The sequence below is a fragment of the Amblyomma americanum genome, chromosome 3 (genome assembly GCF_052857255.1).
Source record: "Amblyomma americanum isolate KBUSLIRL-KWMA chromosome 3, ASM5285725v1, whole genome shotgun sequence".
Classification (NCBI taxonomy): Eukaryota; Metazoa; Arthropoda; class Arachnida; order Ixodida; family Ixodidae; genus Amblyomma; species Amblyomma americanum.
The window spans coordinates 124,143,688-124,158,178 of NC_135499.1; the positions used below are offsets into that span (position 1 = coordinate 124,143,688).

General features: G+C 44.5%; 1 protein-coding gene across 1 annotated transcript; it reads right to left on the reverse strand.

Annotated features, from left to right (window-relative positions):
• Window positions 1-4,836: 4,836 nt before the first annotated feature.
• On the reverse strand, window positions 4,837-14,149 carry LOC144123281 (uncharacterized). The gene is made up of 2 exons (XM_077656136.1): window positions 13,882-14,149; window positions 4,837-5,301 (listed from the first exon to the last, which is right to left on the reverse strand). The coding sequence occupies exons 1-2, from the start codon at window positions 14,134-14,136 to the stop codon at window positions 4,864-4,866; spliced, it is 693 nt and encodes a 230-aa protein (XP_077512262.1). The 5' UTR covers window positions 14,137-14,149; the 3' UTR covers window positions 4,837-4,863.
• Between the last annotated feature and the right edge of the window lie 342 nt (window positions 14,150-14,491).

Below are 14,491 nucleotides of genomic sequence, written 5' to 3' on the forward strand. Positions count from 1 at the left end.
CCTGTGTTCGTTCCCTTACGCCATTCAACTTTATGATGAGCCAACTGGCCGAACAGCAAGTACTTCTGTTCGGGATCGCTTTTTTTCGCTCAATAAGAAAAAATAATCACATGGTAGTGCGCTTGGCGAACCCAGTCTTAATAACGCACCTAATTTGCGTAGCGATGGTTAGAGGTTCTTGCATGACCTAAACGGTAACGATCACCTTACGCACATAAAAGGAATGATTACGAAATTGACACAGTTTGTTTAAAGGACAACACGTCATATCTTGGCCCGCTTACACGGCTAATAACGTAGCACTGGGCAGACAAGTCGCATTCCAGGAAGCATGCTCAAAAATTTGTCTCAAGCCACATTTTAGTCATTTAAGTACGAAACATAAAAGTGAACTCGCGTTCGCGACATTCATAATGAACCCCGGCCGCATATTGCCAAATAATACTCCGTTGGCGCACTCGAGAGGGTGACTCTGGGAACCGCGATCACGGAACAAGACGCCACTTCTGCCGACGCGTTGTTCGCGGGAAGAGGGTAGGGGTTGGCAAACAAAGATTTGCATGTGCGGTCACCTTTTGCCACACCCTTAAGAGCAACTGACTGCAGTGATCGATCAGTGCCCACTGAACTGTGAACCGATAAATTCAGCACTCCTTGATAACGAAAAATAGCAAAAAGTTTTTGTGACAATGGAGAAAAGTAGAGTTGAAAGTGACTGTCGGCAGTGGGATTTTGTGGAATAGCGTTATATTCTTGAATACTTGAGAAAGCATATAGAATCTGCTCTGTCGAAGGAAACATTTGTTGTACATTTATTTTTGAGGACAAGACATAAAAGAAATCATTTGTAACTATGCATGGGAATCTCCCTCTAAGCCTTCTGAGAGCCTTTTAAACCAAGGCTGCTGTTTAAACAGCTCGCTCGAAGTGAAATGATTCTCACCTTTTTTCTCTCTACTTGAATTTACCAGCGCACAAATGATTTACCATTTCTCCATGGGCGTGTGTTACCGTTTAGGCTTTATTATCAGATGCTTTAGACAAGTCACGCGATCGGACTTCTAGCCGTCATCTACTCGAGTATGGGATATGCTTTGGTAGTACGGACGGCAAAACGAATCACAGTAGCTGACCCGATTTAAACACACACGGACCACTCAGATTGAATTAAACGGATCATTTCGTTTCTACCACCGACTTGGCTTCGCAGTTAGAAAGAAAATTATACGCCTTAGTAATTTCTTTACTTTTCTCACAACCAACCGTTTGAATACGTCATTTTTTTGCGTTCATCACATACAGCAATAAGGGATAATCACTTAGGCAAATGTTGGCAAGCCTCTCTGTAAATGAAATATGCACCTAATAAACTTTTACCGAAGACTACAGCCTGATGAATAGCCTTTCGTTTTCTATCTTCTGCACTGAAGACATGCCATCTTTCAAGGCTGCCATCACCCAGCAAATCCTTAATCCTTAATCACAAACGAAGCTTCTTTGCTTGTAGTGTCTGTGAATAAACCAATTAAACCTTAGCCCTCAGTTACCAGTGACTGATCCGCAACTGATGAAGGCGGCGGTCATACCTATTACGTAGTGGAGAAGTGCTCGTGGAGGAGCCGCAATGATGAGACTAAAAAAATGAAATAGACATTATACTACTCACAAAGAAAGTGACGCGAAATACGGGGACAAAAGAGAAACAAACACGACAGGACCAGCGCCATTTTGATAAAGAACCCTGTGTAGTTCTTGGGGGCAAAGTCTCCAGGTGTTTTAGCACATCGCACGAACTGGGCACAAGGAAAGGGTCATCGCCCACCAAGGGTCCAAGGTGGATTTGAAGGTAGCGACTGATAGGACGTTGCCACGACGTTGCCACGACGTTGCCACGACGTCGTGTTCGTTTCTCTTTGTCCCCGTAGTTCGCGCTGTTTTCTTTGTGAATCATGAACCAACTAGACCAAACTAGATTTCTTCTTTTATGTAAATCGCTCACCCTGGCATCGTGCAAGATCTGGGGGCTGTCGGAAAGGTCAGTTGTAGCGATCGCCGGATGGTAAGGTCTCGAATCAGCCTACACATAAAAAGGTAACTTAACAAATTAGTGACGGGAAGCCCATTAACGAGTTAGCGGTAACAAGGAAAGTAGAGGAATTCAAGATATCGCTGCAGAACAGATATTTTGGGTTTATCTGAGCACGACGAGCGTAATATTCAAGCAAAGAACGATGATCTCACAACAGCGATGACAAAGTGTGTATAAGAAGCCGGTAAGATGGTTCCACCGGAAACGGCAGGCTCTCTCTCGAGACAAAATATCTGATTAAGAAATGTGAAAGCTTGATAGCATAAAACCCCACAGACAGGATAGAACTGGCAGAGCTTTCAAAGCTAATTAATAAGGAAAAGGTAACCGACACAAGGAGGTTTAATAGGAAGAGAGTAGTGCATGCTCAAGAAACGGAGCTAGCTTAAATGTTGTAAGAAGGAAGCTAGGTATAGGCAAAAATCAGAGGTTTTTGTTAAGAGACAAAGCGAGCATTGTCATTTGCAAAATGGAGAATACAATAATTGTGGCTGAAGAGTTCTATAGAAATATATACAGTAGCCACATAATTAGGCCGTAAATGAGAAAGACAGTAGCGGACAAGAATGGTACTTCCACTGTGTAACGAAAGAGGAAGTAAAGAAAGCATTAGGGAGCAATGCAAAGCGGTAAACCAGCTGCGGTGGTTAAGGTAACACGAGATCTGCTGAAGGAGGGTGGGGAAATTGTATACGCGAAGTCATACTCTCGAGCTTGGAAGAACGCAAACATTATTTTAATCCATAACAAAGTAGATGTCCAGGAATTTAAAAATAACAAAACGATCAGGTCACTACCTGTTGCCTATAATGTATTTACTATTGTTATCCTTAATATAGAGTCTGGACAGCCTCAGAATTCAAATAAACACATTTTACGCAGTCTTTCATAAAATATACTCAACAAAGTACCATAATCTCTTTATAAATCCGGAAATAGAGATATGCTTAGAATATATGCAACTATTACACATAGCCTTCATAGATTACGAGAAAGATTTTCCCTCAGTCAGAACTTCAGCAGTCATGCAAGCATTGCAGGATCATGGTATTAAGAACCTTACATAAAAATACTGTCAGATGTCTGTAACGGTTGCAAAGCCACCTTAGATCACCATAAAGTTCGCAATAAAATTCCAGTCAGAGACGGTGCCAGGCAGTGACACACGTTTTCGCCAATGCTAATCCCTGCCTGTTTACAAGAGGTATTGTTGTGATCGGAAGCCCCGACAGCGGGAACAGACGAGCCCGGCAGGTGCCATCGAATTATGTTTGACCAAAGGTGCTGTCGTCCTGAGAAGAGGATTAGGGACGGCTCCTGGTGACGGCGAGCTGTGACGAAAGGCCTCCAATCCCTTCGTCCGGAGTATGGAATGCGGCGTTTCTCACGAACTGCGCCCTCACGTGGACCGGCAGAAAAACCCGAACAAAGGCGCCGGACCCTCCTCGCTCGCTTGCACCTGCGCGGCCAGACAAAGCGGGGGCGGACACGGCTGATTCATCTTACCCTCTGGAATTCACCGGGACCGTCAGGACGCATCTTTCCACGGAGGAGATCACCGCCTACAAAGCCAACTACCTTATGCACCTGGTCAACCCGTCAGAAACCGCATTCCAGGACCTCAAGGCGCCAGGATTCCTCATCGCCTGTGCACGTGTTTGTGAGGGCGGAGCGGTCACGTGGTTAGGGCGGAGACTATGAAGAGTGTGTCTGCCCATTGGACGCTTGATCAGCCACCGGTTTTCCTAGCTAGGTGCCTAGGGAATATCCACTGTATTAAGCCGCAATTTGGCTGGTTTCACAGCACTTCATTTCTGACTTTTGGTCTCCCTGCTTCTGTGGTAAAAATGTAAATAAACCTTCAAGTTTACCAACCCTCCTGAAGGCTTCCCTCCGTCGTCTGCAGAGTTCATCATCATGCGGTGAAGACCTCGGTCCCGATATCCAAGCATATCAGTATTAAGATACCTGAATTGGGAACAGTTAAGAATAAGAGTTAATGAAGAATAGCTGAGTGATCTACGAATCGCTGTGGACGTTACCTTGCTAAGTTATTCAGGAAATGAACTGCAAAACGTAATCGACGACATAGAGAGGCTCAGGAGAACGGCGGGTCTAAAATTTAGTATGCAGAAAACCAAAGTAGTGTTCAACTGTCTTGAAAGAGAACAGCAGTTTAGAGTTGATAGCAAGGGGCTGGAAGATGCAGGTAATACTTCTACTTAGGGCTGATATTGGCCGCATATCCGGTTCATAGGAGGGGAAAAACTAGAATAAGAATGGGGAGGAGCTTATTTGGCAGGCTGTCTCTGATAATGAATGACAATTTACCAATACTCCTCAAGACAAAGCTTATAACCACTGTATGTTGCAGGTACTCATCTATAGAGCTTAAACGCGGGAACCAAATAAGGCAAGCGTAGTAGGGGGCGGCAGAAAGTTAGGTGGGTAGATGAGATTAAGAAGTCTGCGGAAATAAGGTGTCTGTGGCGAGGAGCAGGACCGGGTTAAGGGGGCGGATACTGGAGAGGGCTTTGCTTTGCGGTAGCTGTAGCGAAGGTGATGGTGTTGATAATTGTGACAAATCTTTTGTTTGCATTTGAATACTCAGCCACTCTATACCCGCGTACTGGACATGAGTGTAGTGTAAAAAACAGGTAAGCGTCAATCGAACCAAAATCTGTTATATTAAAATTTGCAAAGAAAGTTTTGCATTCGTAGTGTCTTAAAGTTATTACAGAGCACTGCTTCAAAAAAATGATGATTGCATTGGTTCATTCACTCATTGTCGATACCCGATTGGCGGAGATTTGTTCCGTGGACGCTAAGGCCGGCCAATAGCTTGTGGCTTCATCTGTCTTCACGTCACTCTCGCTCATGGCAGCATAGGGCACTTGCACCGTTGGCAAAGCGCGGCTTCTATTTGCGTCCTCGGTCTCCATGGCCACGTCGTCGGGCTGGCGAATGACGAGGGCTATGTAGACAATCAGCGCAGAAAGAATCATCACCATGGCGCAAAAATACAGCGCAATGAAAGGCAACCAGTTCTGGCGGCCACCGATGACACTGCCCGTTCCCTGAGTCTGTCTTTCCGGTGCATTCACTACAATCTGGGGGTTCTGTGCGCCAGCCCCTTGAGCCAGCGGGGGTCTTTGTACCTGGACTGCTGCTTCTTCAGGACGGGCCGAAGTTGGAAGGAGCGGGGGTGGAGGCTGCAAAAATTTGAACCACAGTGCAGTGTTAATCTCCAAAATATATTGATTAATAATTTTTTTATCCTTAAATGTCAATTTCGAAGCCTTGCGTATAGATGAAGCGGAGGCGGCAGCGCATACAGTGCTCTCATTTTAACACTCACGAAAACGCAACTTAATAAGAGAACACAAAGTAAGATAACCAAGAATTGTAAGTGGTAAAAAGTACGAATATAAAAGATATAAGATATTTAGTAAAAAGTTTTTATAGGTAAGTAAGGCAGTGATACAGGGTAAGTGGATCGAGGCACGTAATGCGTGAGAAAGGAGTGCGACTAAATATTGCTGTTAGTAGTTGAATTAATCAAATAGCCGCTGCCTGATTCTGAAAGGGTTTAACGAACTGACGACGCGTTCTTGAAGATAATTCAATTCTCACGACATATGAAGCTCAGTTGTGAAACGCTGTATGCTCATGTATTTGATTAAGAGCTGCCTCCTCCCATCATCATCGTCCCCCATCGTGACCTTTTATCTCCTCTTCCCGTCCCCCAGAGCAGAGTAGCCGGCCAGATATTTGTTTTTTCAGGCCAACCTCTCTGCCTTTCCTATCAATAAACCCTCTCTCTCTCTCTTGATTAAGAGGCGAGATTATTTTGAAGCAACGGGTAAAAGGTTGACTTTAAATGCTGGAAATCTAAATTGTAGTTTTTGTGCTATAAAAAGGGCATGAAAACTTACATACGAAGTACCCGATTCACCATTTTCAATAATTTACTCTAAGCCCCGCTATTCCCCAAGTCACTAAATGCTCGATAAAAGGGAATTTCTGAACGTTCCTCAAGCATCTGAAGGGCATTTTCAGGTGCTGAAAATTAACCCTGCTGGTCAAGGAAACGGCTCACTCCTGAAATACTGCAGAAGTGCCGAGAGCCAAATTTTAAGAGGGTACTCATTCATGCTAGCATATATTACTGCAGTAGCACTATTGGGCGTATTTTCCGATGCCTGAATGAAGTACATATGTACGCACGTTCCTGAAGCCTGCTTTGAGGCAGGCGACTCACCTGCCCAACGGGTTGTTGGTAACTTGCCAAGTGCGTACACATGGCAGAGCTTCACCTGTGTGAAAGCCAGAGTGAAGGCCTCCGAGGTAAATGCCTCCAGCGTAAAGGCCTTCAAGGTAAAGTCCTCCTCGGTAAATGCCTTTAGGTCAAGCGCCTTTGTGGTAAATGCCTTCCGGTCAAAGGCTTTTAGGATAAATACATATTAGTAAAGCATTAGAGTGAAGGCCTTAATGGTACATACCTTTCGTTTAAAGACGTTTAGGTGGTAGCTCTTTCGGCTGAAGGCCTTTGTGTCAAATGCCTCTATGGTATAGACCATAAGGTGAAACGGTTTTACCATGTAAGGACCTTAAGTACCCACCGTTACTTTTCTGTTGCATGATATTCCGGGCTTAACCATGCTAAACAGTCTGCTATTATATTTGAGCTCATTTTAGAGAAGATCCTTCATAACTAAAACAGCTGCTTTAGAATGTGCTTATCGGTTAGAAGATGCTGCCTGAGATTGGGAATCAGGCAAATCAAAATTTAATATAACGCTAGAAACAGGGGTGAACGAATGTTCGCATAGGTATTTAAAATTTAAGGGAACCACCCGTGTACATAAATGCTGTCAAAACAAGGGGTCTGCCAATCCATGCATTCCGTAGCGAATTTTTTTTTTGCCTGAGCATTTTTAATTTCGTCTTTCAGCACTTTTTTCGTAGCAATTCTTCGTGCTCTATTCATTTCTTTTCGAGTCGATATATTAGTAAAGTGGTTAAAATTTGTACACAACTGTTGCTTTCTACATCATTTTTACCAGTGAAATTATAAGGCAACGATGACGTTTCTTTACAAATTGCCTGGTCTCTAACTGAGAACGAGATTGATCCTTCCTTCGCTGCCTCCTCCTATTCTTGCATCAACCGAACTTCCCGTTCTATACTTGACGGGGAAATGTTTGGGCAATAAAGAAAAAGCTATACAGGCGGAGTGTCTCTAGCACTGCCGCTCCACCAATAGCTCGGACTCAGGACAGCTGACTTGCAAGTTGCTCTGTTGCTCGCGGTGCGGTTGATGCGCTCTGTCTGTGCTGTTTCTGATGCCACCAATGAAAGCTTCTTTCAAGCGCAAGTGCCTAAACGATTTCCTTTAATTAAAGAAACTTCTTTTTATGCGTATATACTGTTTAAAATGTACTGTCATATGAGACATATGCTTTTAAAACGAGTATTACTTAGCACAATTTTTTCCCGCCACTTGTAATCTAGTATATAAGATTAAATGTAAAGCAATATCTAAAACTGATGCACCATTCAGCTTCGTTGGGACAAATGAGAATTGGGCGCGCTAGCACTTCGGTGGTCATTCCAGGATATATTTTTCGATGTCAAAGATGCTTCGGAAAAAGATCGGCGAAATTGGGAAGTGGTGGCCTTATAGTTAGAGCGCACTAAAACTAGAGGGGACGAATAACCTCTGCCTTAATTAATGGTTTGACGTGGTAGATGCAGTTAGTTAATTCCCATATATGTAGACTTGGTCATTCTCCATTTTACATTCTAGATCTCTGGGAGCCCTCATGCCTCTCCTGGCGCAGTGGCGCAGCGATAAGGCGATGCACCAGTGTCCTTCGACGGCAGGGGCTGCCACTGATGGAGCTTGAGAGACCCAGGTTACTCTTTCCGATTTTGACGGGGGCTTAGTACGTGAGAAGGACACAGGGCGAGCGGTAACTCGCAAGTTAGCGCCCGCCCACCGTTTATTTCATATTTGGAATGAATGGCAGTAAAGTCTCGCGCGGACATCTTTTTCACGGCACCTCGGAAGCTGTCGAGCCCTTGTGTACTTTCAAGCCCAAGCCTTAAGAAACCGGCTTGCAGGAGCCAAGTTCGTTGAGTGCAATTTTTCTGTCTACGAAGTGCCTCTGAGCTGTGGTCGTGCCTGTATAGGGCAGTCCGGTCGCTGCCTCATTGAATGCTTAAGAGATCATGCTTCCTTTTTGCATCAGACACTTATAGCAACCTGCTTCAGCAGTACCGAAGTTCCCATTGTCATCCCGTTTTCGAAAAAACTGAAGTTTTTTTGCCGGCCTAAAGGACGCCTAGCAAAGGAGGCTCTTGAGACATCATTCATTCATAAGTTGGGAAGCAATAAGTGCGTCAGTGACTCGTCGGTTGTTTGGTACGAAAAGAATCTATGCAGCCAAATGCTTAATACTTTTTTTGTTTCTGTTTGAAGATGAGGAAGGTGTCTGCTGTTTCTTCCTCAAAACTTTGATAGATTTATAATCTCGATAATATATAAGCTCAGCTTATTTTGATACCGAGCCCGCCTCCTCAGATCAGTGGTTAGCTGGGCGTCCGCGTTTAATGCCTCCGGCATGTCCTTTCGCTTCCAATTTTTTAAGTTGCAAGTTAGCGTTCGTCCTGTGTCACTCTCATGTACTTGTTTCTTTCGCGCTTAGGACCCCTCCAAATCGTGCTTTACCAACTAGCTCTAAGTACCACTTTCCTAATTCTCTACCTGGGCAACCTGTCGCGACCATCATTAATTGACCTGCCACCGAACATGGTGGGCAGTTTGAACAAGTGAATAATTTGTGGTCACGTTGCACGGTCATGTGACCTACATGGCCCAACTTCCAATGCACCTGTTTAGCTGGGATGACGAAATCGGCGAGGGGGGATTTGAAGTATAATCTGCAACCGGAGACATTATTCCGCTACGCAGCAAGAGCGCGTCTTCCGGCTCTGTAATATAGACCGGCGCCTCTTGGTAGGAGTAGCAGTAGCATTAATTACTTGTAGTAGTAAAAGTACTTGCAGTAGTAATTAAGAGGAGTTTAGTAAAACGGTGGTAGTCGTTGGTAGTTGTATTAGAAGTAGAGCCGCCACGGTGGCTCAGTGGTTATGACGCTCGGCTATTGGGCCTAATGACGGGGGTTCGATCCCGGCCGTGGCGGAAGAATTTCTCTGGAGGCTAAATTCCAGAAGCCCGTGTACTGTGTGATGTCGGCGCACGTTAAAGAACCCTAGGTGTTCGAAATTCCCGGAGCTCGATCTTCACTACGGCGTCCCTCATAACCTGAGTTGCTTTCGGACGTTACACCCCCATGTACCATAAACCGGAGTAATAGAAGTAGCACGAATGAGAATAATTACCCCATTGTCAATGCCCAGTGAAATACAGCAGAAAGATAAAAAATAGTTAGCATTAGCAGCAATTAATCAAATCAAATCAATTTATTCAAACATCCTGGGATGCTTAGGGGCACGGACGAAAAGCCAAAGGTGGCTTGACGAGGTCCGTGCCCCTTACAAGGCATACAGTGGAATACGCGGAATGTTTAAAATACAGGAAGTGAAATCAGCAGAAAACAGAGAAAACGCAGAAAACGCAGCTGTCCACAAGGCAGCAAGGGGTACAAAATTAAAAAAAAAACGAAAAATGCAGATAACGAAAGGCAAACAGAAACTTGAGGTGTACGGATCATGAAAAATGTAGTGCACAAAAGTGGCTAAGAATAAAAAAAATGCATGGCACAAAAGTGAAGTGAAGAAAAAAACGAGAATCAAAATAACACACATCTCTGTAACTGGGCTTATTTCACAAAAAAAAACAAAGAAACTCAAAAAATTGCCAGGTACATTTCTTTGGTTAGAGAAACATGCTGCGCAGATCCCTGAACGACTTGTTGATGACATCTCGGTTATCTTTACCGGACAGTTCGTTCAGGATAGCTGGCAGACGATATTTCAACATTTGTTTCCCGTACTTTGTGCGGCATACATAAACTTTCCATTTTTCCGGATGTCGTGTACAATACACAGGATAACTGGTAGCAAGTGCGGCTTGCACTGCTAAAGAATTGTCGTGTTTAATTATTTCTGACATGTAGTGCCGGATTAGTCTGTAGGAATAAAAAGATTATATACCGATTATGTTAAATTTCTTAAATAATTCGGCTCTGTGTGAATAACGAGGGACTTTTGCAATAATGCGGATAGCACGTTTCTGTAAACGCAGCAGTTTATTAGTATTATCAAGCGTTGTGGTTCCCCAGACAAGCGCGCCATAATTCATTACCGAGGAAAAAAGGGAATTGTATAATAATACGTTAACTGATATAGGAAAAGATGAACCGTAGCGACGCAAATAGGCAGTCGTACGCGAGAGCTTCCCGGAGAGGTAGGCAATGTGGTCGTCCCACGACATATTTTCTGAAAAAATGACCCCTAGTGTTTTAAAATGGCGAACCACTTCAATTGTAGTGTTGTTTATTGCAAGGGATGGAATACAAATATCTTTTTGACGGGTATGAAAGATCACTGCTTTTGTCTTTGCAACGTTGATCTTTAAGTCATTCTCCGTTGCCCAAGTATTTATATGTCCCAGTGTCCTGTCTGCTCGATCGGCTAAATTGATGCTCGATTGTCCAGAAAAAAACACACTGGTGTCATCGGCGTATATAATATAGTGAGCAGATTTGTCGATATTAACAATATCATTGACATAAACTAAAAACAGGAAGGGCCCTAAAATACTCCCCTGAGGGACACCCGAAACTACTGGTTTAATAGCTGAGCGTTGTCTTTGAATATCGACAAATTGTGTGCGATGGTGTAAGAAGATATTAGAGAACTTTGCCGCGAAAACCGTAGTATTCCATCTTCTTAAGCAGGATGCGGTGATTGATGAGATCAAAGGCTTTCGTGAAATCTAAAAAGAGGCCTAACACGATATTTTTATTTTCAAAATTCTGTAATATCAGCTCCTTCTCCCGCCGCCGCGGTGGCTGAGCGGTTACGGCGCTCGGCTGCCGGCCCGAAAGACGCGGGTTCGATCCCGGCCGCGGCGGTCGAATTTCGATGGAGGCGAAATTCTAGAGGCCCGTGTACTGTGCGATGTCAGTGCACGTTAAAGAACCCCAGGTAGTCGAAATCTACGGAGCCCTTCACTACGGCGTCTCTCATAGCCTGAGTTGCTTTGGGACGTTAAACCCCTATAAACCAAACCAAACCAGCTCCTTCTGAGCAAGCAAAGCTAACTCGGTTGATTTATTTTTTCGGAAGCCGTACTGAGCCGGTGTTAAAATGTTATGTTTGTCAGAAAAAGCCATCAAGCGTTGTAGAATTAATTTTTCGAATCCTTTGGAAATGACAGGAAGAATAGAAATAGGACGATAATTTGATAATTCATCTCGGTTTCCTTTTTTATAGATCACGGTAACCCTTGCGGATTGCATGCCACGCGGGAACAGACCGAACGACAGGCAGGCGTTAAAAATGTGCATCAAATAGGGTGCTATTACATCAATAACATACTTAACCGGTGTGATTTGAAGACCAAGAGCATCTTCTGACTTACTATTCCTAAGCGATACAAACGCTGAAATAACTTTATCAATAGTGACGGGCTTCAAAAACATACTCTGGCCGGTACTTCGTTCCATGTAGCTGTAATTAGCAGTGGTGTTTCGTGCCTGTGCAAGAGAGAGGAAGTTCTCGTTCACGGCATTGGCTAGGTCAACCCCGGTTAATTCTACATTATCTAACGTTACTTTCGAGCCTGTTTCGGGTGACTCTCTGGTCAAAAGACTCAATATCCTCCAGATGTCCTCTGATCGGCCAGTCGAGGAGTTGAAAAGATTTTCGTGATAATTCCTTGTAGCTGCACGTAGTTCTTTGTTGACAAAATTTCGGTACTCTTTATAAAGTTTTAATGTGTCAAGGTTCCTGACTTGCAGAAACTTAGCATACAATCGATCTCGTTTTCTAATAAGCTTGAGCATGTCGGTGGTAACCCATGGCTTACGAGCTTTTTTAGGTCGTTTTAGCGTAACAAGTGGAAAGCAGTCGTAATAGGCATCAGTAATTTTTCCATTAATTTATCGTAAGCGTCTTCAGGGTTTCTCAACTCAAGTACATCGGCCCAATTAAAGCCGGTTAAGCGGGTGCGAAAGGATGACAGCTTTTCTGGGTTGATTACACGGTACTGGAAAGGTTGTCTTGAGTGTCAGTTGGTGTTAACAATATGCTCAATAGACATAAAGATTGGAAGATGATCGCTGAACGCGTAATTTCTGACTCCACCTTTCACACGAGATATATCAATATTTGTGATGAAGAGATCTAACACAGACTGTGAAGTTACTGTTATTCTTGTGGGTGACGCTATTACATTCTTGCATAGGTGAATGTTTAACAGGGTTTCGAAGGTTTCTTTTATACCCCTGTCACACGGGCACTTTCGATCCTCATTGAGCTCGATCTGCATTGAGATTTTCGAGCACGTTCGAAACATCCGGTGCTACACGGGCATTTTCAATGCTCATTGAGAAGTTTCCCTCATGTGTGTTAGGTGGCGCCAAATGTTCCGTCGACAGCCATAACATGGCTATGTCCGGCAACACTGTGCAGTCGGAAGCAGCAGCAGCCAAATCCGTAGCCAAATCGGTACATTGCGTATCTGCGCCAGGTTTTTGTGGCGCACCTCTGCTGCTGTGCGATGCAACTCGAGGGCCCGCAACGCCTCCGCGATTTCTGCATAGACTGCGGCGTTTCTCTTCTGGCGCCGCAAATTATTTAGGCGGTCCTGCCAGCAGTCGATGAGAGCGGCTGTCTCGCGCTCGCTCCACAGTTTCCGCGCCGACTAGCAGGAGGACTCCATCTTTGTTTACTTTGACGGCGAAGCTTGGAGCGTGGTGCAGAGATTATTTTCAAATGTTTACATATAAGCAGGCATAGTACCTGAAAAATGTTCTGTATTACATTTTAATCAATTACAACAACAACAATTGTGGTTTGGTTTTGTTAACTAGTGTTTATTTTTATAGGTTCATGAGAACGAGAGTGTTCTCGATTGTGCTTGGAACCTCAAGCACTCTTGAGGAATCGGCATCGAGTCAAGCAGGATCGAGCTCAATTGCGCTTGAAAGTGGCCGTGTGACAACCGTCGATCTGCATTGAGTTCGATGAGCATTGACTCAATGAGGATCGAAAGTGCCCGTGTGACAGGGGTATTACGCTGGTTTCACCAAGCCAGTTTATGTTAAGTTAGTAGTAGTATACCCACATATTAGTAGCAGTATATTACAAGGTGTTGTCGCAGCAACTGCAGTGGAAGCTTTTCGTAGATTGTAGTAATAGTAGAAGTAACAGCAGAAGCGATAGGAGTAGTAGTAGCAACAGTTGGGGCTGTTGTATAGGTAGTGGTGATGGTAGTACTGGAGTGGTAAGGAAGTTGTAGTATAAGTTGTATTTGTTGTAATTATAAGCACAATTAGTACTGGTAGTAGCACTAGCAGCAATACACAATAAAGGTAGCACCGCGAATAGTAGTAGCAGTACCAGGTATCGAAGTAGTTGTAGTAGTCGTATTAGCAGTTGTAATAGTGGTGTATGGTGTTTATGGCAAAGCGGCAACTATACGAAGGCCACAGGCATATAGATGACTGCAGAAGGTACAGGACTCAACTTATTTCATTTCTGCTGATTGAAATTATGCGTTAAATCGAGGCTGTGCATTAAACTAGCATGTAACTTACACGGGGCTGGATCTCCTGTGGGCCTCCCTTGATCGGAACCTGGGAGGGCGCGTACTGCTGTGGTGCCGCCGGAGGGACTTTGGAGGTCGGCGGTCCGCCGCTTGGAGTCACCCTGACAGCCGGAGGTAATACTAGAGGCGGTGCCGCGGTCGCAATGCCCGCTGGGATCGCGTTCAATTGAGAAGGTGGAGTTGAATAAACACTTTCAGGGGTCTTTATCCCTGCACGCAACACAGCCGCAGTTTTGCGTTTCATGGCGTCTGCAACCTCTTCTTCTTCACCTTCGAACTTCCGCCATTAAAAGCAAAAGCACAAGTAGGCCATCAGGGAATGGAGCCCTGAGTCCAGGGTCCCATATCCTGTCGCTACCCGGTTGACCCGGGGCGTTCAGGTTACGCTGGTCGTCGGCACTGCGCTAGACAAGGCGGCTTCCCTCTGTGAGGAGTAGAGAAGGGGGTAATAAAAGATGGGCGTACCGAGCAAGGATTGAGGTTTAAGCGAAGTGCATCGTGGAAGCATGTGCAAGATTAGAAGATGGGATGTACGCCACAATAAGAGCAAATTTAGGGGCAGGAGTTGATATAAGAAATATGGCTAGGCGCAAGATGCG

Coding starts and splice junctions, on each gene's coding strand:
- LOC144123281 (XM_077656136.1), bottom strand. CDS start 14,136: ATGAAACGCAAAACTGCGGCTGTGTTGCGTGCAGGGATAAAGACCCCT. Junction 5,302..13,881: donor CACAGGAGATCCAGCCCCGT/GTAAGTTACATG, acceptor AAATTTTTGCAG/CCTCCACCCCCGCTCCTTCC.